This window comes from Sciurus vulgaris (genome assembly GCF_902686455.1).
Source record: "Sciurus vulgaris genome assembly, chromosome: 17".
Taxonomy (NCBI): Eukaryota; Metazoa; Chordata; class Mammalia; order Rodentia; family Sciuridae; genus Sciurus; species Sciurus vulgaris.
In genome coordinates, this window is record NC_136478.1 from 6,188,836 (window position 1) to 6,214,020 (window position 25,185).

Consider the following 25,185-nt stretch of genomic DNA (forward strand, 5'->3'; position numbering starts at 1 on the left):
CCCCTGCAGATGCAGGGTTGGGGAGGAGGCAGAGGCTTCCCGATGCTGTGCCTTGCCTGAAGGATGAGAAGCTGGCAGGGAGGATGAGCGCTGGGGGGAAGGCAGCACGTGCCAAGGTACTGAGGTCACAGAGGGCTCTGGGGTTGAGGATGAACACAAAATGAAGCTAAGCAATGGGTAAGGGACATCTTCCAATGGCTGAGAGGCCACAGCATGATGGCTGAACTTCATTGTCCATGAGATGGAACGGCAGCTGAGGGCTTTAGGCTGGGGAGAACCACGGTGAGGTTTCCAAAGACCACTGAGAACAGATAGGGAAGGCGTGGCCACAACTTGGGACGGGTTTTACAGGAGCTGAGAAGGATCTGCAAAGATGACTGAAGACGGAAGCTTTGTCTGGGGTCTCCGGAACCTGGCTGCCGTCTGAGGAGAAGGCCTGGTAAAGAGAAGCCTCAGCACCTTGGGTGGGTCCAGGGACTTCGCTGCAGCCTTGGGAGGGTGGGAAGTGTCTCAGATTGTAGACCCTTGGCAATGTCTGGCCAACTCTGCAAGCAGAGGTCTCAGTTCCACAATGCCCTCAGAATGGTGGTTCTCAGCTCACCCAGGCCCCCTCCAGACTCATCAAATTCTAATTTCTTTCTCCCCTTTTTTGGTACCAGGGATTGAACACAGGGTTGCTAAACCACTGAGTCACATCCTCAGACCTTATTTTCTATTTTGAGGCAGGATCTTGCTAAGTTGCTGAGGTTGGCTTTGAACTTGTGATCCTCCTGCTTCAGCCTCCCAGGCTGCTGGGATTATACACGTGAGCCACCACGCCTGGCATCAAATTCTAATTTCTTGAGGGTGGGACTGTATTGGTGTCCTCTGGCTACGGTGACAAATTAACACAAACTTAGTGGCTTCAAACAACACACATTTATTAGTTTATGGGTCTGGAGGCTGAGCACAGTGGTGCTCACCTGTAATTCCAGAAGCTTGGGAGGCTGAGGCAGGAGGTTCTCATGTTCAAAGTCAGCCTCAGTAACTTTAGCGAGGCACTGAGCAACTCAAGCGAGACCCTGTCTCTAGATAAAATATTTAAAAAGGGATGGGGATGTGGCTCAGCAGTTAGGCGCCCCTGGGCTCAAGGCTGGGTACCCTCCCATAAAACACACACACACCAGGCCTGGAGTCAGCTGCCCAGCACCCGGCTCCCTGGGCAGACACCAAGGTGTCATCAACGGCTGGTTCCCTCTGGAGGCGCCAGAAGAGAGGCCGGCACCCCTCAGCCTATGCTCATTTCCTCTTTCTCGAGGACGCGGGGCCTGCTGGGTAATGGAGAACTACCTCCCTCTCCACGCCCTTCCTCACTCGTAAGGTCAGGAAGAGAGTTGCTGGTTCTGGGATGATGGCGGGCAGGTATGTGAGGGTGGGGCGCCTTTCCATCTGCTGCAGGGTTGGGCTTTCTTAAGAGTCTTTCCTGCTGCTGAGTGATCTCCGACAGGGTCAACCCTGGCTGCGAAGGGCCTGTCGTGGGTCTGGCGTGGTTGTTGATGGATGCTGGCCCTGCACAGTCTCTGGACAGCTGAGCTCGCCCCAGGCAAGTGACCCCTGCCTCCCGCCCCACAGCTGCACTGGGCACACTCCAGCTGCGTCTGCTGCCCTTTGGCCTTGTGCAGTGTTGGCTTCCTGTTCCTGGCCATGGCTGGTAAGCAGGTCCTCACCGTGAGGTCCCCAGGCTGTGGGGATCCTCTGAGTAGCCCTCCAGTCTGGAGCTGCGTGATGGCCTTGCCCTATGAATGACCTGGGAGTGGGCAGTGGTGAATGGCAAGGGGTCCCCTGCTCCCATCCCAAGCTTGGGACAGGATAGGGAGGCTGTGGTGGCAGCTGGGGAAGGGCAGGCTGGGCTGGCTGTGGTGAGTGTCCAGAAATGGGCAGTTTTCCATGCCCAGCAATGACAAGCTCAGACACAAACGCTTCCTCATGGGCAGGGTCCTCAGGGGCCAGTGCTGTTCTCCACGCTACTGCAACTTCAGCTCTCGCCATGCCCCTCTGGACCTAGGCTCCTGTACTGTCCCCAAGACGTGAGGCAGAAGGTAAGGACGAGTTAGTGGCAGGGCCTGGATCTGAACCCAAGTTTGGCTCCAGGACCTGGACTTTGAAACCTGAAGGCTACTGCCTACGGGACTCAAGTGCAGCCGCGCCCGGCATCCCAGGTGCCTCTCCAGAACCCCCGGCTCAGGAGTCCACGGCTGCAGAGGCTCAAGCCCCTTTAAAATGGTGCAGCACTGCATGTGACCCTGCAGGCTGGCAGGCATCTCTGTGCTGCCCACATCGCCTAAGCCCACATAAACAGCATGGCCGTACCGTCTACGCCTGATGGCATGGATGCCACCAGGTCCTGACTACGCAGCACACGACCGCGGCGGCTGAGTCTGAGGACGTGGAACCAGGCAGGGGGAGAGCTGGCTACTGTTACTTGCTTAGAAGGCCCCTGCCAGGTCTCCGCCCTGTGCCCCCAGCGGCCCCTCTTGGGCCTGTCTGGCTGTGTCTCAGGACCATCTACAGGAAACACCACTCTGGATATGAAAATGGACCCCCGTTTCCTCAGGGTAACGATGGCACAGCTCCCGGGGTATTCGTCATTTTTATTTGCTCCCTCTTCTCCCCCACAACATTTTTTTCCCTTTTTTTTGTGGTGCTGGGGATTGAACCCAGGGCCTTGTGCATGCGAGGTAAGCACTCTGCCAGCTGGGCTACATCCTAGCCCCCCGCCTTTTTTGGGGGTAAAATCCACACTCCAAACACCATTTCTGAATGAACAGCTCAGTGTCACGTAGGGCATTCAGAATTGTGTGAAACCATGATCTCCACCTAGCTTCAGATCTTTTTCATCACCCGCAGCAAACCACGTTCCTGTGGGCAGCCACCTCCCTTCTCTAGGAATCTGCCCGCCCTGGACACTTACATGGATGGGGTCGTGCGCGTGGCGGCCCTTGTGACTGGCTTCCTCCAGCCTGTTCTTGAGGCTTGTCGTGCTGCTGTGGTGCAGCGCTCCTCCAGGGGGATCAACGTCCTGCTGTAGGAACAGGCCTTTTGTTTGTCCACCCGTCGGCCGACGGACACCGGAGCTGTCTCCAGCATGGGGCGAACGGGCACAGCGCTAGGAGTGCTCATGTGCAAGTACCTGCCTGAGTCCCTGTTGTCCTCTCTCTGGTCCACACACCCTGGAGCAGGACTTCTGGTCACAGGGCCACTGTCTAACTGGAGGAGCCACCCAGCTTCCCGGGCAGCGGCACTGCTGAGCAATCCCACCAGCCGTGCACGAGGGTGCCCCTCTCCAAGTCCCCCACCAAGGCTTGTTCTTTGATTTAAAGGAAACATTTTAAATTACAGACAGCATCCTTCTGCCTGTCCAGGGAAGGGAGATCACTGCAGCAGGATCCCTGGCTGGAGGAGGACTGGCCCACGGAAGTAGCTGGCCCCGCCCTCTGAAGTCCCCTTTTGCCCTTGGCCTGTAACTATGCCTGCCTGTCCCAATTCCAGAGGATGCTCTGAAACCATCAGGCAGACTTCATGTGAATGAACTCTCCCAGGTCTCCAGAGGGGTGGGCTGCTTTTTTTCTGGTGCTGGGAATTGAACCCAGGGTGCTACATATCCAACCCTTTTGTTTTTTATTTTGAGACAGGCTCTCTCAAAGTTGCCAAGGTTGGCCTTGAACGTGCAATCCTCCTGCCTCAGCCTCCTGAGTTGCTGGGACTACATGCACGGGCCATGAGGGCAGGCTTCTTTAGTAAGAAAAATTCACTCTGCTGGGTGTGGCAGTGCATACCTGTAGTGCAGCTACTCAGGAGGCTGAGGCAGGAGGGGCCTGAGTTCAAGGCCAGCCTGGGCCACACAGTTAAGACCCCACCTCAAAAAACAAAACCAAACAAAACCAAAAACACCCGAATTTGGTATTAGTTAAAAAAAGAAAAAGAGACCCTGGCTCTCATCAGCTCTCTTCCCACTGAGAGTGGTCATTCTTGCCTGGTTCCCGTCCAGGAAGACAGACTCGTCAGCTCCAATCCTGTCTGATGTCCCACCCCACACCATGGAGTCAACAACAGCACAGCTTTCAAGAAAGTCTGTCCAGCTGGGCCAGTGCACACCTTCCGTCCCAGCTACTCAGGAGGCTAAGGTGGGAGGGTCACTAGGGCCCAGGAATGAGGCCAGCAGGACACTATATCGAGACCTTGGCTCATTAAAAAAAGAAAGTTCATCCCTTTCCAGAGAGACAGGCAGAGCAGTGGCATCTTTGGGGGTGTGGATATTGGACTCGGCCTACACTGGGCCCAGCGGTTTGGCAAAGTGACCGCTTGTGAGGTCTTGTCTCTCTGGACGAGAGCAGCATTCTTCACTGCAGGGTGTGAGGACGAAGCGCTCGGTGTCTGCCACACAGGTGTCCGAAACCAGATTATCAGCAGCAGCCAACAGGCCCGGCGACCGTGACCATCAGCCTGGGTGCAATGCCCTCTGCTGGAGCAGGTGTCCTGGGCACTGCCCTGCAGGCCCAGCTCCCAGGCAGCTTTAGCCACACATTAGGAATGAGGGCCTCAGGAGATCCTCGGTTCAGGGTGTCACTACTGGGTTCTCCACTGCCCTCCTTTAGAGAAGGAGGAGTTACTGCCCTCGTCCTCTGGTCAGGGAAACCTGGAGATCTGGTCTGATTTTAGAGATGAGGAATGGAGGCTGATGGACCAGGGCTGAGGAGGTCTCCCGACCCGGGGGTGGGCATGCCAGGCTGGGGGCACATGTGCATGGCCAGCATTGCACACTGAGACCTCGGAGAGCTGGCAGGGAACCTGCGTGTTAAGAGGGTGAAGCTCAGGGCAGCACCCTGTTTTTTGGGAAGTCAGCACAGACTCACTGGCAGGGAGGGAGAGACCAAGGTTAAAGGCGTGGAGTGTGGCTTCCACTGCAAGCCAGCTCTCAGATCAGGTCTGTCACCGCTGCAGAAGGACAACACCGAAGCTCCTGGGCTTGGCAATGCTGACCCGGCAGGAAACACTTGAACTGGAAGCCATTAGAATGCCTTCCCCATCAAATTGTTTTATTAGGTTATTTAAACAGCTTAAAGACAATTCATTTTGTTCAGTACCTTCTAGAAAATATTTCAAGTTTTAAATGAACTTCCAATACATAAAACAAAATTACTTTACCATACACAAATTTCAGATCAAAATACAACACTCTGTTTCTGTTTTCTTACAGTTATAAAACCCAGTCAATACAAACTACGTAAAAAAGATAAAACACTTTCACTGATCCTTGGTACAAGAGAACAGCACAATGGCAATACGTTCCCACAGCACAGTCCTGTGCTCGGGAGAAGGGATCGACCCCATAGTTACCCCACGACATACCGAAGCATGTAAACAAAGTGCGTGCTACTCAAGAAAGTTAACATATTCTTTTGCATCAGTATTACTTGTAAACCATAAAGCAACTTTGTAAGAAAGGTTACTAATTAAAAATTACTTCGGACATTGCTAAATTTCATACCAGCAAAGGAATAGAAAATTACTCCACAGAACAAACTGGTACATTTGCATTTGGACCACAAGATGCGCGACATGACATTTCAAAGAAATCAAGTTAGCACAATTTCTCTACTATCCTACTGAATTTGGGGAGTACGATTTCACAAGCGGCAACCTTTTGGTCCTTCAAATATTTTGAGCTTCTTATATAACATCTTTCATTTAGCTTCTGTATGCCTGTTGCAAGTCCCTGTTTTCTAGCAGGAGGGCTCTACGGGAACCTTCTTACACACCGTGCCACTGCATCTGAATAGAGGTCCAAGCGGCTTCCCACCTGGACCTTCACCAGACAACAAAAGCTGCGGGATTCAAGCTGGAACCATCCTGCATGTACCACGTACCATGTCAGACATGTCAGTCACACAGATTTGGGTTTAACAAGATGGATTTTTTTTTTAAAATTTGGCATTTATATAGTCTTTATGGAATTTTCCCTATGGTATTAAAAGCATCGAAGTGACAAGAGTGTGCTAAAAACCAGTCCTTTAGCAGGGTGACAGTCATATACCATGCCCGGGACAATACAGGCAGGAGCCACTAGGAGTGAGATGGGCCACTCTACTGGGCAAGGGCTGCCTGCAAACAGCAACCCCCGAATTTGGGGGTGTCACACTGAACTCACAATCTTGTTTTACGGGGCCTCCTGGATAGCCTTCTCTCCTAGCAGAAGCCCGACGCCCAGACAGCCAGCGAATCTCCAGGGGGCCCGTGTGCTGCGGTGGGTCTTTCACAGATGGCGCAGCATCCCTGTCACTAGTGACACACAGCCACAGCACAAGGGCTGCCCCAGCTTGCCCGCGCGGCTTCTGCAGGGAGGTCCGTGGCGAGTACCGAGGCTTCTGCAGAACCGCCGCGGCCCTGGCGTGTCTGCAACCTGCAGAACCAGCGGCACGGCTGCTCTGCGCCTCTGCAGAAGCCACCTGGTGGTTTTTTGTTCAATGGTTGTCACAGTTCACAAATGGTATGGCATAAAACAGAAGGACCCTCACTCTGTCACTGGTGACTTGATGGAGTACAGGAGGGGGGAGCCGATCAAAAGCGGGTTAAAAACAAGTTCAAAATGAAAAGAGCCCTCACGGGCAAAGAAAGCCCCCGATAACCAATCAAGTTCTGCTGAACAGTCTGCACTATGCTCAGCTGAGGGCCACCCGACGCATTCCCACAGAAAACCATTCACCTGTAGAGTCTAGATGACCTGTTTCCACGGAGAACTTGAATTTTGAGATGCCCTGTCGAAAAGGGAAGTTTTAATACACCTACCCAGAGGTTTGTGCATTTATTTTTTAAAGCTGATGATACCCTTTTGCCCCATGTACCATGAGTTTTTTTAAACAAAGCCTAAGAGTCAAGTTCAATGAGCTATGCTGAATTAATAGCATATTTTAGAGTTTCCTTTGAAGCAAAAATTCCTTCTGACAAAAATACAAAAAGATGGTTTCTCTCATTGTAAATGAGCAATTCTGCTTTCTGATTCTACTCCCAACTTGGAGTGCAGGGTGTGTGTAAGTCAGAACTAAATAGGAGAGGAGAATAGGCCCCAGTCCGCTCTTGGAATGCTCCACAGGACGCTTAGGACGGTCCACCTGGAGCCCCCGCTGTGCTGTGTGGGCAGGACACGGCAGAGTGCTTGTCAAGAGTTTCCAAAAGGCACCCTGGGCCCTGTGCACATCTCGCTGGACAATTGGGGCTCACAGTGCTTGCTGGGTGCTGGGCGCTGAGGTAGTATGTGAGGCCTGGTGTCTGCCCCTCCTCTGGCTCAGAGAGGACCCCAGTGGCCTCCAGGGCAGGCAAGCGGGCGCCTGCTCTAGGATACAGCTGCTCAGGGCTGGGGTGCGCCTTGGCTGAGCCTCAAAGGAAGAGCCCCGGCTCCAAGTTCAGATCTGGGATGCTGTGGGGCCTGCCAGGCAGGTCTGGCATTCTTGCCATCAGGGCCGGCTGGCCAGGGAAAGTGCTAGCACAAAGGCATGCTTGGGGCTGCAGGAGAATGCTGTCCCTACAAGCTCCACTAGGCTGACCTCTTGGACATCATGAGGCTCGGGGGCCGAAAGAGTCATGTCTGTTGTCCTTTTTTTGCTACCTAAGTCGAGCAGTTAGAAAACCAGGCCAGGAGAAGGGGGGATGGAGGGAAAGGGCAGGGGGCAAGGTTACTGCCAAGGGAAGAAGGTGGCTGAGGATGCACGTGAGCGGGGCCACACACCCTCCTCTCTGGGACTGAGTCCCTGAACTGGCAGAGGAAGAGGTGTGATGTGGCAAGGACCTGTCTTCCCAAAGAGATTCCTCCTCATGGGATCTTTGGGTGGCCATTGGACACTGGCTCCAATGAAAGGTCCTGACAGGGGACGAGGACTGACTGAGGCATCGCGGGCTGTGCTGTCCATGGGTAAAGCTGCTCCTGGTGACCACAGGGTCACCTGTTTCTGGGCAGAGTTCAAGTCAGAGGTCAGTGGCTCACCCTTTCCCCAAGAACACAGGGGGCAATCTGCAGTGCACTTTCCCTGGAGCAGGGACAAGATGCACCCACGAGCAGGGCAAGGCATTTCTGAAGGGAAACAGAGACGTGCCAGCAAGGTGATGCTCAGGAGGCGGTGGCAGGCGGCTGAGGGCCTTCCCAGAGCAGGGCCCCAGCCCGCCCACCACGCTGAGGCCTGCCTGCCCAGGGCCTCACTTCCGTTTCTGCTTTCTTTTTTAGTTGTCAATGGATCTTTTATTTTATTTATTTATGAGGTGCTGAGGATCTTCCCTAGGGCCTCACACATGCCAGGCAGGTACTCTACCACTGAGCCACAACCCAGCCCCCAGCTTCGGGCTTCTTAGCACAGGATTTAATCCAAACACACTCAGAGCAAGAATTGTGCTTCCAGTGGACAATACGGGTTAGGGAAATCTCTAGAAGTGTGACCATTCCTGAAAGTTCTGCTGGAATCAACATGACAGGTGCACATGGTGACAGGGCTGCTGGGTTGGCCATTGGCTGTAGCCAAGAGGCAGAAGAGGTGACAGGTGGAGGGAAGGGAAGGGAGGGGAGGAAGGAACAGGGCTAAGAGCACAAGGAACGTGGACCCTTCTCAGCACCCCAAGTCCACACACGAACATGTTTTTTTTTTTTTCCAGTTTTGACTAAACAAATGACTGCAGAGCCTTCCACTTGCAAGTCACTCTGGGCTCTTGTTCTCAAGGAAGAAGCTCCCATGGACTGTCCCGACTGCAGAGTGGCCAAAGGCCCCCACCCACTGTGGGTGTCAGAAGAGGGTCTCAGCAGTGTGAAGGCACCAGCTGATCCCGAGGCAGTTCTGCCTGAAAGTCCTAAAGGTGATGAACTAATTCCATCCCTATAATTCTGCCTGCTGGTCTGAGGGAGGCTCTCTGGAGCGTGCACATCTACTCCTTCTTAAGCCTTCGAAGGCTCTGGTCACAGAGCCCATGTGTCCTGCTGGCACCTTCTCAGATGGTGTATGTAGAGTGGGCAGCTCCGGGCAGGAGGCCTGTGGTCTGGGCAGAGCAAGCAGCAGTGAGCAGAGCCCTTCTCGGCTCATCCCACACAGACAGAGCAGGGCGGCCAGTATGCGTGCAAATGGGCAGCGGCCACCGCCGGCTCCTTCCCTCTTTCTTGTAGCAGCTATCTTTCTTGGATCCAGACACAGACTTTATATTTTGCCGAGACACTGTAAAGAGCACTGTCGGTCTGAACACCAACACAGAGCCCTCCTGCACTTGGCGCTATCTTCTCTATTTTCACACAAAGTTACTAGTGGAAATACTGGCGCCTGGTCCTCTCTCCCGCTGATGGAGAGAGCAAGAACTCTGCCCGATGTCTTACTGAAAGCCTGATCAGCTGGCACGCCAGGCTGCTTCACCCACCAGCCTCAGAATCTGAGCTGGAAGGAAGTGATGTTATAAAAGGATGAAGAAGTTCACTTCTGGTAACAACCCTCTCTATTTAAGTGCATGCACACGTGCACATACACACTCACACACACAACAAATTCGTTGGTTTGTTTGCTTGTTTTTAAGTTTCACATAACATCCAAGTTAAGAGAGCATGGTTTAGGTCTATTGATTTCAAACAAAGATCTACAAAACATCCAGTTTATTTGACCAATACAGGCCACGATCTTTGATACTTTAATAAAATAAAAAAAAGAAAAGTTCAATTTTGGTAAAGAATTTTAAGGACTACTAGAGGACTTCATTAGGCAAATTCTGAACAGAGGACTATTTATAAAAACTCCAAATATTCTAAACCCATATTCTGGGATGTTTCAGGTATCTAACATTATCCTGAATATAAATTATTAGAGATGCAGAAGGGGAGAGAGGACACAGGTCCAGAAAGCTGGTAGTTTTATAAACACAGACATTTACTTTTTTTTGTTTGGTGCTGGGGATTGTACCCAGGGACGCTTAATCACAGAGTCACCTCCCCAGCCTTTTTTTGTATTTTATTTAGAGACGTGGTTTCACTGAGTTGGTGAGGCTGGCTTTGAACTTGAGACTCTCCTGCCTCAGCCCCCTAAGCCACTGGGATTACAGGCATGTTGCCACCACATCTGGCAGACACTTACTTTTTTCTCAGCTGGTAGAAGACACTGGAGTAAAGGAGGCCATGAGGCCTGGGCTACTCAGTGCTCAGCAGCCCCCTGCCGACCCAGTGCCTCTAGGTACCTCCTGACATAATCAATGGGGCAGTGACAGCTGCCACCACTGTGTGCAAGGACAGTCCCTTCTGTCACTCTGCACGACCTCCTGCAGTCACTCTCCTTCCACAGGCCACGTCGCTTACCAGGTCATCCTACTCCTGCAGGGAGGAAACTGAGCTGAGCCTCAGGCTAAAGTGCTTCCCCAGGTCAAAAAGCCTCAGTGGTGGAACCACTGGGCTCACTTAGGAAAGTACACAGATAAAATATTTGAAGGTTTGAGATTTTCTCAAAATTATTAAAGTAAGAGAGTTTGGGGCAAAATAAGTTGGAGTCGGACTTGATTTTGTGGCCACTCCCAGGAACCGTCTTGTGTCTGCCACCAGGCCAGCAGAAGGCTCAAGCTATGTCACCTGCGAAGCTCTGCTACTCTACCTGGGAAAAGCAAGCCCTTTACTCTGAAAAGCACGAGCATACAAATTAAATCTTATTCATGTATAAAGATGATTAAGAGTTAGACTTCATTGGTACTTATTTTATTGGTAATTATGAGTATGCAAGGCTTCAGAAGTGGGCATGACTCTGTTGGCCACCAAAGGTTACTGAAGTCTTCCACTGGCCCCAAACTAGGTCATTCCCACAAGAAATATCTCCTGGAAGGGAGGGTCTGTCCGTAACTACTGAGCCCCCAGCCCCTTTCTCCTGACTTAGGAAGTAGGTAGTGACAGACACTGGTGTGAAGGCAGACAGGAGGAAGCTGAGGGAGAGCCACCAACACATAGGACAAACTAGATCATTCATGACTTTAAGTAAAACACAATTCCATACAGTTGGCCAACCTCAACTGGGGTTGTACTTGGAAACACCTCAGAGTTTCATTTTAAAATCCTCAGTTATCAGGACTAAAGGAGAAGAGGAACTCAGTAATGAGTTTTTCTTTCCACCATAATGAGAGAGTCTTGGGAAACAGCAGCACCTTACAGGAAATGAAAAACAGCAGCCTTAGTTCTTAGGTTCCAGACAGTGGGTCCCGATACAGGAGGACACATTTTCCTGTCTGAGCCTAATGGGCATGGAAGCCGAGCCCTCTATTTTACTCAGCAGTGGAGTTTAACAGACTACTTTTCTGCTATATGAAAACACAGCCTTTTAAAGACTCTTTTAAGTTCAAGTCGAGTTTCAAGTATGACTTTGCAGTAGCTCTAGGAGAATCATTGTTCCTCCTGATTAAAAGTGCCTATTTTTAAAAAAGTAGTAGACTGGAAAACAGGCCTTGGAGAACTGTGCTCCCTGGGGCTGCTCACCGCTCGCTTTCTGGCTTTTGCTAAAGGACAGAATGTGTGGAGTTCTTCGACCCTGGCAGGGGATCAAGCAAACACTACAAGGCGAGGTAGCTGAGAACACAAAGAACAGGAATCAGTGCATGTGATTCTCACCCAATTAAACTGTGTAACTGGAAAAACCTAATCCAAGTTCTAAGGTTCCTCTTCTTTGTATTTCTCGAGTAAGAACAATAAAAATAAGGAATCTGAACCTGCTATTTGTACTGAAGGGTTAAAAATAAGGCCTTAGTAAACATAACTCACCAAGCAGCAGAAAGATGAACCTGCGTGTACTTGGGACCTGGAGGTCTGAGTGGTCGTTCACTCACACGGGTCCTCCTGCTGGTGATGGTGTCCCACTTCACCTCGCCCAGGCAGGCAGCGCTGGACTCTGAGATCGTGCCCCTTCTGCCTGTGCCCTCTCTAATTCAAATCACGGTGATTTAGAAAAGCACAATGCAGTTTTGCTATAAGCAAAATGTTTGTAGGGATGGAAACTCAACAACTTGGAAGAATCAAGAGGATAACCGTATCAAAATGTATCATTAGGCCAGATTTCAGTTGAGTAGCAACTTAAAAAGAATAGTTTCTATTAAAAAAAAAAAAGACAAAAAAATTTCTCATTAAATAATTATAGGATATAGATTTTCTTTATAGTTTTCTCTTTCATGAGAAAGAGTTTTAAAGTCCAATCACTTAAGAACTCCAATGGAAGAACTGAAAAAAACAAACAAAAACCTTGGCTTCACTGTGCGCCGTGGACCATGGGATTCTGAGGCGCTCGTGAAGTTCTCATAGGTCTGTAGATGGAACCATCCAAACAAGATGATACTGGGACATATTTAAAATGATTCTCTGTAATTTCTATAAGCTATAGAGGACACTTCAGGGATCACAAAAAGCAACTCGACATTCTGAGGATTTCTTCCCCCTGGCTGAGCCTCTCTGGTGGGAGGGAAGTTCAGGAAGCTTGGCCTTCACAGGTCACCCTGCCTCTCAGACCCTGACATCCGTGTTCTGACCCTGGTGAGTTCTGAGACTTCCCACTTCTTCTTCTTCTTTTTTTTTTTAGTTGTATATGGACACAATGCCTTTATTTATTTATATGTGGTGCCAAGGATCGAACCCAGTGCCTCACACGTGCTATACAAGCACTCTACCACTGAGCCAAAACTTCCCACTTCTAAGTGACAAGGAAAACCAAAGATCTTTCAGTTCATACCTGTGTCACTTGTAAAGGACCTGTCTGGGAGTCTACACTGCACTACACATGATTAAACATAATTGTGTGCTCAGAAAAATCAAGTAATAGTCTAATAGGCTGAGTGGTGAACTAATAACCCACAGCCCTGGCTTCTGCTCTTGGTTTCTGCTCCAATCTGAAGTGAGACATGAAGCCACACCTCACCCATCAGAGATGTGAGGATCAAAGCAGTATGTTCTAGAAAAGATTTTGAGCCCATTATAAGAAGCAATAAATAAAACCTAACATTATACATGATAAACATCAGGTGTGCCGGGCGCAGGGTCTCAAAAATCTACAGACCACAGGAGACACAGGCTCACTCATTCCTAAATAATGCGCTTTCTCCTTGGAGAGGCCTGTCAGACTGGGAAGGACTCTAAACTTCACTTTCTCTAACCTGCCTGCACAAGTTTCCCTGCCACACAAGGTCAGCCCATCTGTGCACAAAGCTCTTCATTTAAAATCCAGTGAAGTCACTTTTCAGAGTGGTGAAGAGCATCACTTTGGTAACAAAGATACCATATTCATTCATCAAACATTTACTGACTGCCTACTCTGTGGCAAGCCCTGAGATCAGCAGATGACAAAGGCAGGGTCCTTGCCCAGACCACATTCAGCAGCTAGAGAGGGAGAGCGGCATGACATCTGCCCATGGTTAAGCTCCCAGGCGCAAGCTCAATCCTTGGCAGGTGCTCAGTGAGCATCTGTCTGCTGGCCCAGGGGCAGGCTCTGCTACTGCTAACCCATCTGTCACTGCTGTCCTCAGGGTCCCCATGGCTCAGGGACAGCCCTAGAGAGCAGCCTTGCCTGTCCCTCCCAAGGGCAGTTATCTGGGGGTTTCAGTGCCTTTCAGTCCATACAGTGAGAGAGCCACCTCAGTCTTTCCCAGATAATCAAATGTCATCATGTGGCCACAGGAGCCTCTCAGCAGGAGAGTGGGCACCCTGGAAGGTTACAAGGCAGGGTTCAGCACTCCTTGGGAAACTTCTGGGAGTCTCTGGTTTGGTAGACTGGATAGGAAGACAAATGGCGCCCCATGAACCAAGGTAGCTGGGCTCCTCCCCAGAAACCTACCTCACTGCCCCTGAGTAACTGAGGTGCCAGAGCTCAGTCCTGTCCTCACCATGTCCATACAAAGAACGTAGTTTCTACGTGTGGCCTAGGGAATCTCCTCCAGTTACAAATCATAAGAACGGAACTTCCAAACCATCAACAAAGGAAGTACCATTCATAAAGTGATAGTGTAGCGCAGAGCCCACCTCAACACACAACCTGCTGCCCAACACACCCCCACATGGGTTACCAACTCCTCACACCAGTGAAATACCAAGTTAAATTTCTTAGGCCAAATCTTTTACAGCAATCCAACCCCCGGCTGGTAAATACTGCCTTCGATTCTGCCACGGAAGAGAAATGCAAACACCAAGTAAAACTTATCACAAACTACAAATAATTTCATATTTACAGTCAACATGAATTTAACATAGTAGTATAAACTAAAGGTCAACAGGCTCAAGAATTTATCTGAAGCACCAGGAGACAGTAATATATTGTAGTTTGGAACCACAATTCAAAAAGTAAACATACACACAGACCCACAAGTCACCCGGCACAGCACATACGACAGTGCACAGGCCGCTCAGCACTCATCTCCACCACGCTAGCTCCTCTCACAGGATATGAGCAGTCTCAAAAAAGCAAACACTACAATCTTTGAAAAACCCAAGTTTGGATGTGTTAAACGAAGAAACCAACCAACCAACCTGCTTTACACTGCAGTCAAGGAGAGCTCCTTTAAATGTTCACTCCCTCTACCCTGAGACAGCCTAGCCTCCCTCTGTGGTGGGATGAGGAAAACAAATTGCACTTCCCCCGAAGATACTGTAAGACATCCTCAGCCGCCAAATGCAACACACACCTGGTAAAAGTGCCTTGCAGAGAAAGAACCACCCAAAATTTTTCAAGGCATAAGTGGAATGCTAAAACACAAACCTGCATGAAATGAGTTAGAATTTATTTCACAAGGCTTAAAGAAGTGTAATTTACAAAAAAGTCAAGGTTAATTTTGGAACATAATAAAATTCAACACAGCCCTACACTTCAACACAATAGTACTGTATCTATGTACACTAAAGGAATAGTTTGGCACTTAGCAGCTTCTGTTATTGCATCCCATATTAAGTGGCAAATTTATTTTATAAAACATTATATAATTTCTGCAGCTACAGTGTCAAAGAACTAAATTAAAAAAAAAGATTTTTAAAGTGAACTGACCAAGTCACGCAGGCACTGATAACATTGCAATAGGACTCACTCATTCCTAAATAATGCACTGTCTGCTCAGAGAGGCCTGACAGACTGGGAAGGACTCTCAACTCCAAGAGTTGGAGAACACACTGCTGCCTCCCATGGTAATGGTACCAGGACACTGGAACGAGCCATGACTAGCTTCTGAGTGTGCAGATTGTCCACCAAAGCACATTCACTTTCTCGGCAATCTGTTTCCTCTAAAATGAGCATCTAACTGTAAAAAGAAAGTGCTCTTTCTTTGCAGTGGCCACACAGCATGGGGAGAATGTACAGACAGCAGCTGGCTGATACACGTTGCTATTCCACGCCCAGCTCTGACCCTGTCTTTGATGGGATGCATCCATGCATGCACGCCTGGCCTGTGCCTCTGTGCGCAAGGTACAAACGCTAAGCCTCCTCCTCCCTGGAACCTCCTGGCCACACTGGGGAGTTAAGGTGCCACACTAACACCCTTCAGGACCCCAGGCCTGGCCTCTTGTAGTGATTTTTGTGTTAACTGACTTCCAGCAGGTATATGAAAAAACCTGCAGAGAGTTCACCCTTTTTTATGTCCATGGGTGGGGAACACACAAGCAATGTTTCATATGCATGTTAACTGCATACAAACATTCCCTACATGGAAGATATTCCTGTTCTCAATTTATAACCAAAGAATGTATTTATACATTTAATAATTATTAAGACAAAATGCTGCTTCTTAGAGCCATATTCTAAGAGAAAAAAAAGTTATAGAAAACAATTAGAAATGAAGTACTCTATATTAAATTGATTAGAAATTTGATATTGCATAAAATTCAAACTATGAAGTAATCAAACACTTTGAAGTCCCTGATTTCACACCAAGGTGGTATAATTTGAATGGAAAACAAAATATCATACAAGGTAAGTTCCACTAATGAAAGAACTCTTCTCTGGGAAGTGGGGTGGAGTGGTTGAGGTGGGAATGAGTGACAGGAAAGGAGGGAAAGAGAAAAAGAGTAATTGCTCTACTATGAACAGAATGAAATCAAGTTGAGGTAGTTTATTCTACCAGCCAAACGTTACGCGTAGCATAATTTGTCTAAAACTCTTACCAGTGAACGGCATTGGGAATATTCTATTACAAAGACCAGATTCTCAACACAGATTCGCACTCTAAGACACGTTTTCAAATTCTAAACAGTAGTAAACAAGACTGTGTGCTTTCGGACAGATTATATTAAAAAGGTTTTGATCCCTATGTATTTTATCTGGACAGTTTTTTTTTTAAAGTCATAGCAGACCTTTATTATTTATCTGACTCAGGTCTTTCCTTTATAAAATCTCCTATCCACTCACACTTACAAAATGGTTTGATCAATTGGAAAGGAAGAATGGCACTGTGAGGTCCTTCACAACTCCAAAGTACTACCCCAGCAAGTACGGCAGACACATCTTAATCTAAAATGAGAGAAGTTAGCCACTGCCTTAAGTTTGCACAGAGCTGTGACCTGACTCATCAATTTACAGGATCTTTATACAACTAAGACAAAACATCATGAGAGAGAAATTTTATCTCAGTTTCAATTCATCATAATACAGTCTTAAAAAGAGTCTTAGGACAGAGCACTAGTAATAAATGGAGACTAACTGGCATCGAGTCCAATCTAACATTTTAGGCACAAATTCACTGGACAGGGTTAGGCATAATATATCCTTCCAAGTGCAGTAGAAAAGCAATCTTGGTTTGCTTGGATGTGTTGATTTGCATATACAGATTTTCTGTTTGTTTACCAAAGCCACGTGCTGAACACAGCAGTCAGTCAGACATGAGTTCCCTTCAGGGAAAATGCACCTTAGTGTTTTAACTTGGATACATCTTACCATTCCCACTCCCTCTTCCTTTTGATATTAATTAGCTCCACGGTATACGGACACAAATCCTTGGAGGAACTGATTCCTCCAGGCAGTCTTTCAGCAGTGACATGGTCTCCAAACAAGAGCAGAAGCTCAAGCTCCTAAGCACTATAAGACCCCCGCGGAGTTACCATACCGAAGCCCAGCACACAGCAAGTTTAGCTGCATCTCTGCTCCCCTTTCTGTCCAGTTATGTGATGGTGCACTTGGGGCAGGACCTCACTTTCTGCTCTGCATCTCTTCAAGGTGAATGAACACGAATTCGGAATAAGCCTTGCTGAAGCTGCAGGCGGAAAAGCTTGCAATTTGCAATACGTAAGGCCGCACACCCTGTGCGGCGAAGGTCGGATGGAAGGAGTGGCTTTGTGTGGTGCCAGGTCCCTGTGCTTCTTTTAAACTCACGAACATAGTCGTAGTTGGTACCTAAACCATGAAAGTAAGCAATGGTGAGACCACACACCAAAAAGCCCCAAGAAACAGCTCCAAGAAAATTACTGTAGCGTTCTAACCTGTATCAAGATCTCCAATAACATAGATACTGGCTCCTATGGGTACAGCTCCATAAACGAAAGAGGAGCTGGCAGGGATGCACAAATTCTGGTCATTCAGATAGATCCACCTGAAAACAAAGTCACAGGAAAACATTAAGGAAAGAAGACTTGACTGTGACCTTCAGGAAGACTAAGAGATGGGAAAACTTGGTGAGCCACAACAGTACTGGGCATCCAGCACTCTTCACCCTCCCACTCCACCTCAGGGGGCTGCTGTTGTGCTTCCTGTCACTGCAGAGGGGAGCTCTGCCTGGGCTAGAGAGCAGATGCTACTCCATGAGAACACGCCCCCTGCCTTCCAAAGTGTGCTGCATTACGCGCTCAAGTTAGCAGTGCGTGGAGTCCTTACAGCTTGGTATTATCGTCAGTTCTGGGTACTGTCAGTCTTGTAAGAATTTTAGCCATTTCCCTGAAGACCAATGATGATAAGCATCTTTGTATGTGCTCACTGGCCACTTTATCTTCTTTTGTGAAATGTAAGTTCAAAGACGTGCTTATTTTTAAAACTGGGGTTATTACCTTCTTAGTAAATTCTAAGATCCTCTGAACTGAGTGAGTACAAGGACCTTGTGAGACACAAGTATTATGAATATTCTTCCCCTGTATGTACTGTGTCTTTTTTCTTAATGAAATCTTTTGAGAAACAGATGTTTTTAATTTGATATATCTGTTTTCTGCTTTTATAGTCATGTTTTTGGTGTCCTTCTAGGAAATCTGTGCCTCCCCCAAGGTTTTATAGATTTTTTTCCTATGCATTCTTCTGGAACTTTATGGATTGAGCTTCTACATTTAGGTCTAGGATATGTTTCAAGTTCATTTTTACATATGGTATGAGTCAAAGTTCTCTTTTTTTCATACAGATAGTTAACTGTCCCAGCGCCACTGCTGAAGGCTTTTTCTTTCCCCTCTGGAAATCAATTCAATAACCACTAAAGATTGAGAGCTCCCAGAACAAGTGGTTGATTCTGGAGCAGAGGCAAAAAGAGCACAAGATGAGCCTGCAGCACCCTGTGGTGCCAAAAGGAAAGTCTTTCAAACAGGAGGAGGCACAGCATGAGGTGCAGAAGTCAGAGGGAGCAGCCCCCAAGCACCAACATGGAGCCATTCAAGCAAGAAGAGCACGCAGAGGACTGAATCTATACCTCAAGGAATAAAATAAGTACGTGTGCATCAGGACCAAAATGAAGAACAGAAAAACTGTTAAAATAAGAGGAAGGGGGAGGTTTCCTTTACAGAATTCCAACTGACAAATGCAGAAGGAACAAGGAAAGCAATGTCCCCACTAGGCAGACACCAGAGTGATGAATGTGGCCTGTATCTGCTGGGCCTACATCAGTGCTTAGAGAAGCAGTGCGCTTGCATGTGCTCAAAGGACCTCCTTCCAGACACTTACTAATCTCACTGGGAAAGCAGTAACTCTCCTGAGAAGGAAGCCCAGGGACACCACCTCCACCTGCTGATCCAGGCTAAGGCATTCATGATTGAGCTCATACGTACAATTCTCATCTGCTGCAGAGAATGTAATATTACTTCTGTGCTGTTGCCAAAAGGACAATCCCAGGATAACCACAAGAAACCATGAGCTCAACTCAAATTAAGAGACATTCTAGGAAAACACCTCCTGATCTTCAGGAGTCTCAAGGTCAGAGCAGATGAGGAGACCAAGGAATGCAATGTCACAGCCTACAGGACACCAAGGGAGCATGGCGACCGGCTGCATGTAGGATCCTAGACCAAATTCAGAGCAGAGAAGATGCCAACGGAAACAGGGTGAAGTTCCAGGAGCCTGGATCTGAGTTGACGCCACACAGTGTGAATCTCCCAGTTGTGCCGCTTGCACTCTGCTCACAGAGGGTGTTAATGTTAGGAGAAGCAGAAGGAAGGCCTTATGGGAACTCTGGGACTATTTCTGCAACTTTTCTACAAATCTAAAACTGTTCCAGAATGAAAGCTGTTTTGCTTTCTTTTAAAAAAAGTAGAAGTAAGCTTTGCAATGTAGTTATGGTCACTCAGGGTAATTTGACCAAGTGATTTCCTGTTAATAGCTGACAGGCATGCTGTCACAGTGGATGTCAGTAGGACCTCAGGATTTCAAGGTGACAATGGCCTCTGGTGCACACAGATTTGCAGGCATTGTTCTGGGCCTGGCTCACTGTGCTGTGCCAGCACCTTAGGTTTAGAGCACTTCCATGTTGGACATCACTAAAATTATTTCATAAAGAGCACCACTTTTATCCAATGGCGCTCTCCCCAGATTGTTACAAAGTAGTTAGCTTCCATATTTTGAATTTCAAGAAGCAAGGTGCACAGTGCTTTATCCAAGATCATAAACAACTCAAAAGCAAAAACAAGTGGCCATATTCCTAAATGGATGCTTGTAATACTTGATCCATTTACCATCCGAATGCTGACTGGTGTCAGGTAGTTTGTTGGGGCTGAGAATATACATTTTGATCCTTGCTTCTAAAATACCTCCACTGAAAAGGAAAAAGAAAAAACTAAGAGCGCTTAATGAAAAGTAAAAAAGGGAGATCCTGAACAAGCCTTTGAAAGAAAGAGTTTGGAAAATGTCAAACTACAATCCTGGCTCATGCACATCTTATTTCACATCTTCAGGGGTAAACATTATTAAACCTCAGCACTTAAGTTCCTCCCAGGTTCTGAATCAAAGCTGTTGAGTACCACTGGGCCTTGTCCGCATCTGAGCCAGGATCACCTAACAGGCCCCTCTGGGTGAAGCCATGGGCAGGTGAGCAGCACTCCCACGTGAGGCTATGTGGGATGGCGCTGCTGCAAAAGCTCACTGGAGCACAGCGATGCTTCCCGGCAATTTTGGTGAGCTGAGAATGTAACAAGATTCATTCCTGGAAAAATGGTATGAAGCAGAAGAAAGGGGCCTATATAGATGACCTACTGAATGTGGTCCTCAGCATATCAATGATGCAGAATTCCTGGCTAAAAAAAAAAAAAAAAAAAAAAAAAAGCCTAGGGGATTGATATTATGGGATGTAATGCTGAGGCTTTAAGTGAAATGGATCTTGGAAATTTCACTGGACCACAGATTGAGCTGCTGCTGATCATCAGCAGGTAGGAAGGTTTAGAATACTGTTGATCACTTCACTGGGCTTGGAAACTCTGCTACCTGAGCCTTTATTTCCCTGTCTGTAAATCGGGCACCTCAAGTGCCTGCTGTGGGGTGAAACGAGCTGTGCGTGGTGTCCAGTTCAGTTGCTGCCAGTCATTTCTACAAGGAACGAGGCAATGCCACGCGTTCTCAGCCAGGTTTTCAAACACTGGCTATAGGTACTTGGAGGCCACAATGACGGCCCCTAAGAATGACCCTTTGAAATACAGCAGGGACTGCAGCAGTGAGCTTCAGAGAGGCAAAGGACAGGGAAGGAGAGACGGCAAGAGCTCTGGGGAAGGCCATGAGAGGGGGAGAAGCAAGCTTTCATGAGGTGTCTGCTTCTCAACCCAGTGCTGCTGCAGGTACCAGTTAAAATCTCTGGACAAAGCACAGAACACAGCTACCACGGGGCTTTGGTTTGGGGAAGAAAATGAAAGCTGAGTGAGCAACCCCGTGGAGTGAGTTTCCCATTCCTTTGTAGTTTTCTCTTACGGCAGTGTGAGGTGGCAGCGCTGGGTAGTTAAACCTGGCTGCCTCTCTGGCTGCAGGAATCGGGAGCCCTAGTGTGGGTGGAGGACCCCAGCGAGAACAGGCATGGAGGAAGCCTTCAAGGAGAACCATTCACTCATCTCAAGTCTTCTTCCGAGTCTGGGACCATGTGCACCTGTAACCGAGGCTTACAGAGTTGAAATGAGAGCTGTTGCCACCCATCACAGGTAGGGCAGCCTGCTTTCTGAACATGCTAACTGCCTTCTGAAACTCTCAGTGCCACGCTCTACACCCAATCAAGAAAATTCAGGGCCTCAACAACATAATATTAACAATGTCCAGGATGCAATCCAGAATTACTCAACAAAAGAAGAGCCAGAAAAATGAGAAACCATTCTCAAGGGAATAAACAATCAACAGACGCCAAGTCTGAGATGACTCAGATGCTGGGATTGTCAGGCAGAGAGCTGAAGGCAGCCACCATGACCATGCTCAGCAAGGGGAAGGAAAGCGGGCTTATGTTGAAAAGATGCCAATTTCAGAACAGAAGGAATGAAAAAACAAAACCAAAAAACAACAAACAAAACCCTAAAAACAAATTGCACAAAGACTTTAGAACTGAAAAGATAATATTTGAAATAAGAATTCTTTTTGATGGTCCTAACAACAGACTGGAGATCGTAAAGGAAAGCAGCAGTTAGCTTAGGACAGAGCAGTAGGAATCATCCAGCCCGATGAAGGGGAAAGAAAATATTCCACGCCAAGTGACAACCTAGAGAAAATGTAGTCGGAATGTCTGGGGCACAGCTCGAGTGGCGTTTTGTGGGGAACCTGAGGCCTCAGACCTGCAAGTTAGGAAGCAAACAGGGCTGCCATGGTGATCTGGACAAGGAAGGCCAAAAGAAACCTGAAGTCAGTCAGAATGGGAAAGAATGGAGCCAAATCAGCAGCTGGCTCTGTCCACAGAAGGCAGAGAGAAGGGGCCCCTCTGCCTCCTGCTGCAGGGCCGTGTGCAGCCAGCATGCACCTCCCTTGAACTTCTCTGGTGCCTGCACCCCGTGCTCTGCTTGCCAGGGAGCACAGCATGCTCCCTAGCACGATAATCTCTTCAAGGGCTGGGAGGACTCTTTTCAACTTGTTCCTTCCTTGGGACCTTCTCTTGGCCTAAATTAGAAGCTGTGTTTCTTATACCAGCTATTTATGCATTCTTTTTTCATTTTTTTATGCTGGGGAACTGAACTGAGGGCCTTGTGTATTCACCCCCCAACCCCTATTTCTGCATTATTTCGAGTTCATCCTTTTTAGTAGGTGACCACTTCTTACTAGTTAATAATCAAGTGTATTATGTTTTCCCTGTTCAAATGACAGGTGCAGCTTCTGTCTCCTGATTGGAATCTGTGGTCAAGAGGAGTTCGGCTTCCAGAGGCACCTGAAGTACCTGCAGCTCCCCAGGAGCAAGTGCTGGTGAACAAGGCAGAACAACGTGATCAAATCTCATGGACTCATATATGGCAGAGGTAGGACTGACCCGAATCCATGGTGAGACATGCAGGTTAATGCTGGTTCTGCCAGGTAAAAGCGGATGGCTTCTGGTGAGCCTTACAAATCAGCAGGAATTAAAAACACTGTCTAGGCCCACAGCTGCAGGGAAAGGCCTGGGACCATGCTGCATAAAGACGCCACCTTTTTGTCAAGGTACTACATCTGGGATGGAATCTGCCATCAGTGTGACCACCCGATTAAGTTTATGACATTGCAGTCATTCTCCAGGACCCACCTGTCACGTCTACCTCTTCTAGGTGAATTATATAGGGTTGTGGAAGCTATCATCATGCCTGTATTTTCAAGTCTTTGATGGTGGCATAATCCGTCAGTTTCCCCAGGATGCAGTTATTTCCCATTTTCTGCGTTGGTGGGAATTAGATCCACTCAGCCCTTCCTGCCAGGGTGGCTGCTAATCCCTGACTCAGAAACCAACATGAGATTCTGCCAGGTGTCACGCATACCTATTCCAATCATACATTCTGGGATGAAAAGATAAACCGACAGATTTGAACTTCAAGCAGGGGCAGAGGTTGAGCAAATGCAAAGGCAGCCAGAGCAAGTGGGAAGGATGCCGTCTCAGGGCATGTGAAAAGAGGACACAGGAGAAGACTGGCAACCTCTTCAGGCTCAGATCAGAGACGCCGAGGAGGAGGCCGAGTATGGGTATGTGGAGATGAGACTGACAGGAAAGGGTGAAGAGTCTAAGCAGGGGGTGAGGTGGCCCAGGTGGGCTCGCCAAGGCCGGTCTGAGGACGCTGTGCACGCAGAGGTGTATTGAGAAACCTTGCAAAGCACAGGAAAGACAGACGTGGCAGTGAGGACCAGCAGCACTTTCTGAGTATGGCGGCCGGGAAGATGGCAGTGTTGTTAACAGGACAGGACGCAGGGGCAGGAAGAGGAAGCCTCCCTCGGCTGAGTCGCTGCCAGGACTTGGTAAGAACTTACGGAGATTTCCCTGCCTTCCTTCTAACAGTTTTGTTTTTATTCAGAAACACAGAAAATAATAAGATATGGCATTTTTCCAGGAAAGTTTTAACCTAAAAATAGGGAACAAAGACAGGAAAGACAAGAGATTACTTAAAAACAATCTAAATGGTCTCCAGTCTAATACAGATTGCTCCTCTGGCAACAGTTTCCATAATATGCAATTAGAACGTGCATGGAACACTGGGTCTTTTAAGAAATGAATGACTCCTATATGTTATTTTTGTAGATATTTAAGAAAAAGCCTGTAGTCTTTAAGCTAACAGAGTCGGGTGGTGAAAAGGAGGACTGGAGAGCCAGAATACCTGAGTTTGAATTTCAGAGCTGCCACGATCACCACTCTGGGCTCTGGTTTCCTCATATGTGAAATAGGACTAATTATAGAATCTCCACTGCAGAGGGCTGCTCTGAAATCCAGAGAGTTAAGTGACTGACATGTGGCACTCACTATCACATATAAGCACCCTACACGCTATGTTGATGAGAGAACTTAGCTCTCTTCGTTCTGTTTATAAATGAACCTAACAGCCTAGAAATAAGGAAGATGTAGAAACCTTTTTTTTTTTTTTTTGGTACTAGGGATCAAACCCAGAGGTGCTTAACCACTGAGGCACATCCTGGTCCTTTTTTATCTTTTGAGATAGGGTTTTTGCTAAGCTGTTTAGGGCTTTGCAAAGTTGCAGAAGCTGACCTTGAACTTATCCTTCTGCCTCAGCCTCCTGAATCATGGGGATTACAGGTGTGGGTCACCGCACCAGCCAAGATGTAGGAATACTATTTAAAAGTGCTTTTAAATAGCAATGAAAGAGTGAGACTTTTATGTTTAATAACTATGAACTTAAAGCACATAATAAAGTCCATCAACTACAAACATGAAACAGATTGATAGAATTATAAAGGTCCTAGCATTTTCTAGCAAATTAAGTGGTAGGATGAGAAACTCCACAATGAGAACAGAGACAGAAAGTGGTAAAAATCTAAGTGGGAGTTATGCTTCATACTGTCTGAAAAGTAATTCAGTCTTTATAAAACAGCTTTACACCAAACATATTGCTACTGCTTATAACTGGAGGACTTTCTCGAAACTGTCTGGGGCAGGAAATTAACACACCACTCCCTACCACGGCAGCGAGCCTCAGCAGCACACTCAGGAAGGGCCAGTGCAGCTTTCCAGTTCTCTGCCCACCCCACTTAACAAACGCCTCTGAACGCTCTCACACTTGGTCTAATGCAGTTTTCTGACAGTTTACCCCTATAATTAGAAACAAAAAAGCTATGAAAATATCCTAAGTTTAAAGTACATTAAAAATCAGGTAGTATTTAGAGGTATTCCTAACATTTGGTATGTATCTGGGATGTGTTCACTGTTTGCCATAGTCTAAAACAATATGAAACGCAACACTGTATTATGGCACCCCCTTCTGGTAACGACTGGGACTACACTCAGCGCAGCAGTGTCCCCTCAGGATCTGAAGGTACCTCTGCAGTAAGAGTTCCGCAGTTTCATGGTTACAACAGGTATATGAAGGAGGGGAAG

The 25,185-nt window shown here is 47.8% G+C and overlaps 1 protein-coding gene and 1 long non-coding RNA gene across 2 annotated transcripts in view; one reads left to right on the forward strand and one right to left on the reverse strand.

Moving 5' to 3' along the window:
- Positions 1 to 4,464: 4,464 nt before the first annotated feature.
- LOC306648847 lies at positions 4,465 to 12,137 on the forward strand. Its single transcript, XR_013760504.1, has 2 exons — positions 4,465 to 5,821; positions 5,855 to 12,137. It is a non-coding gene; the product is annotated as an uncharacterized lncRNA (long non-coding RNA).
- A 4,177-nt stretch (positions 12,138 to 16,314) lies between these two features.
- Positions 16,315 to 25,185, reverse strand: part of GAN (gigaxonin) — a 50,020-nt gene continuing 41,149 nt past the window's right edge. Inside the window, exons 10-11 of the mRNA XM_079119231.1 lie at positions 17,462 to 17,571; positions 16,315 to 17,375 (exon numbers count right to left, since the gene is read on the reverse strand). Of these exons, the coding sequence (XP_078975357.1) occupies positions 17,194 to 17,375; positions 17,462 to 17,571 (292 nt within the window). The 3' untranslated portion in view covers positions 16,315 to 17,193. The remainder of the gene's footprint in view (positions 17,376 to 17,461; positions 17,572 to 25,185) is intronic.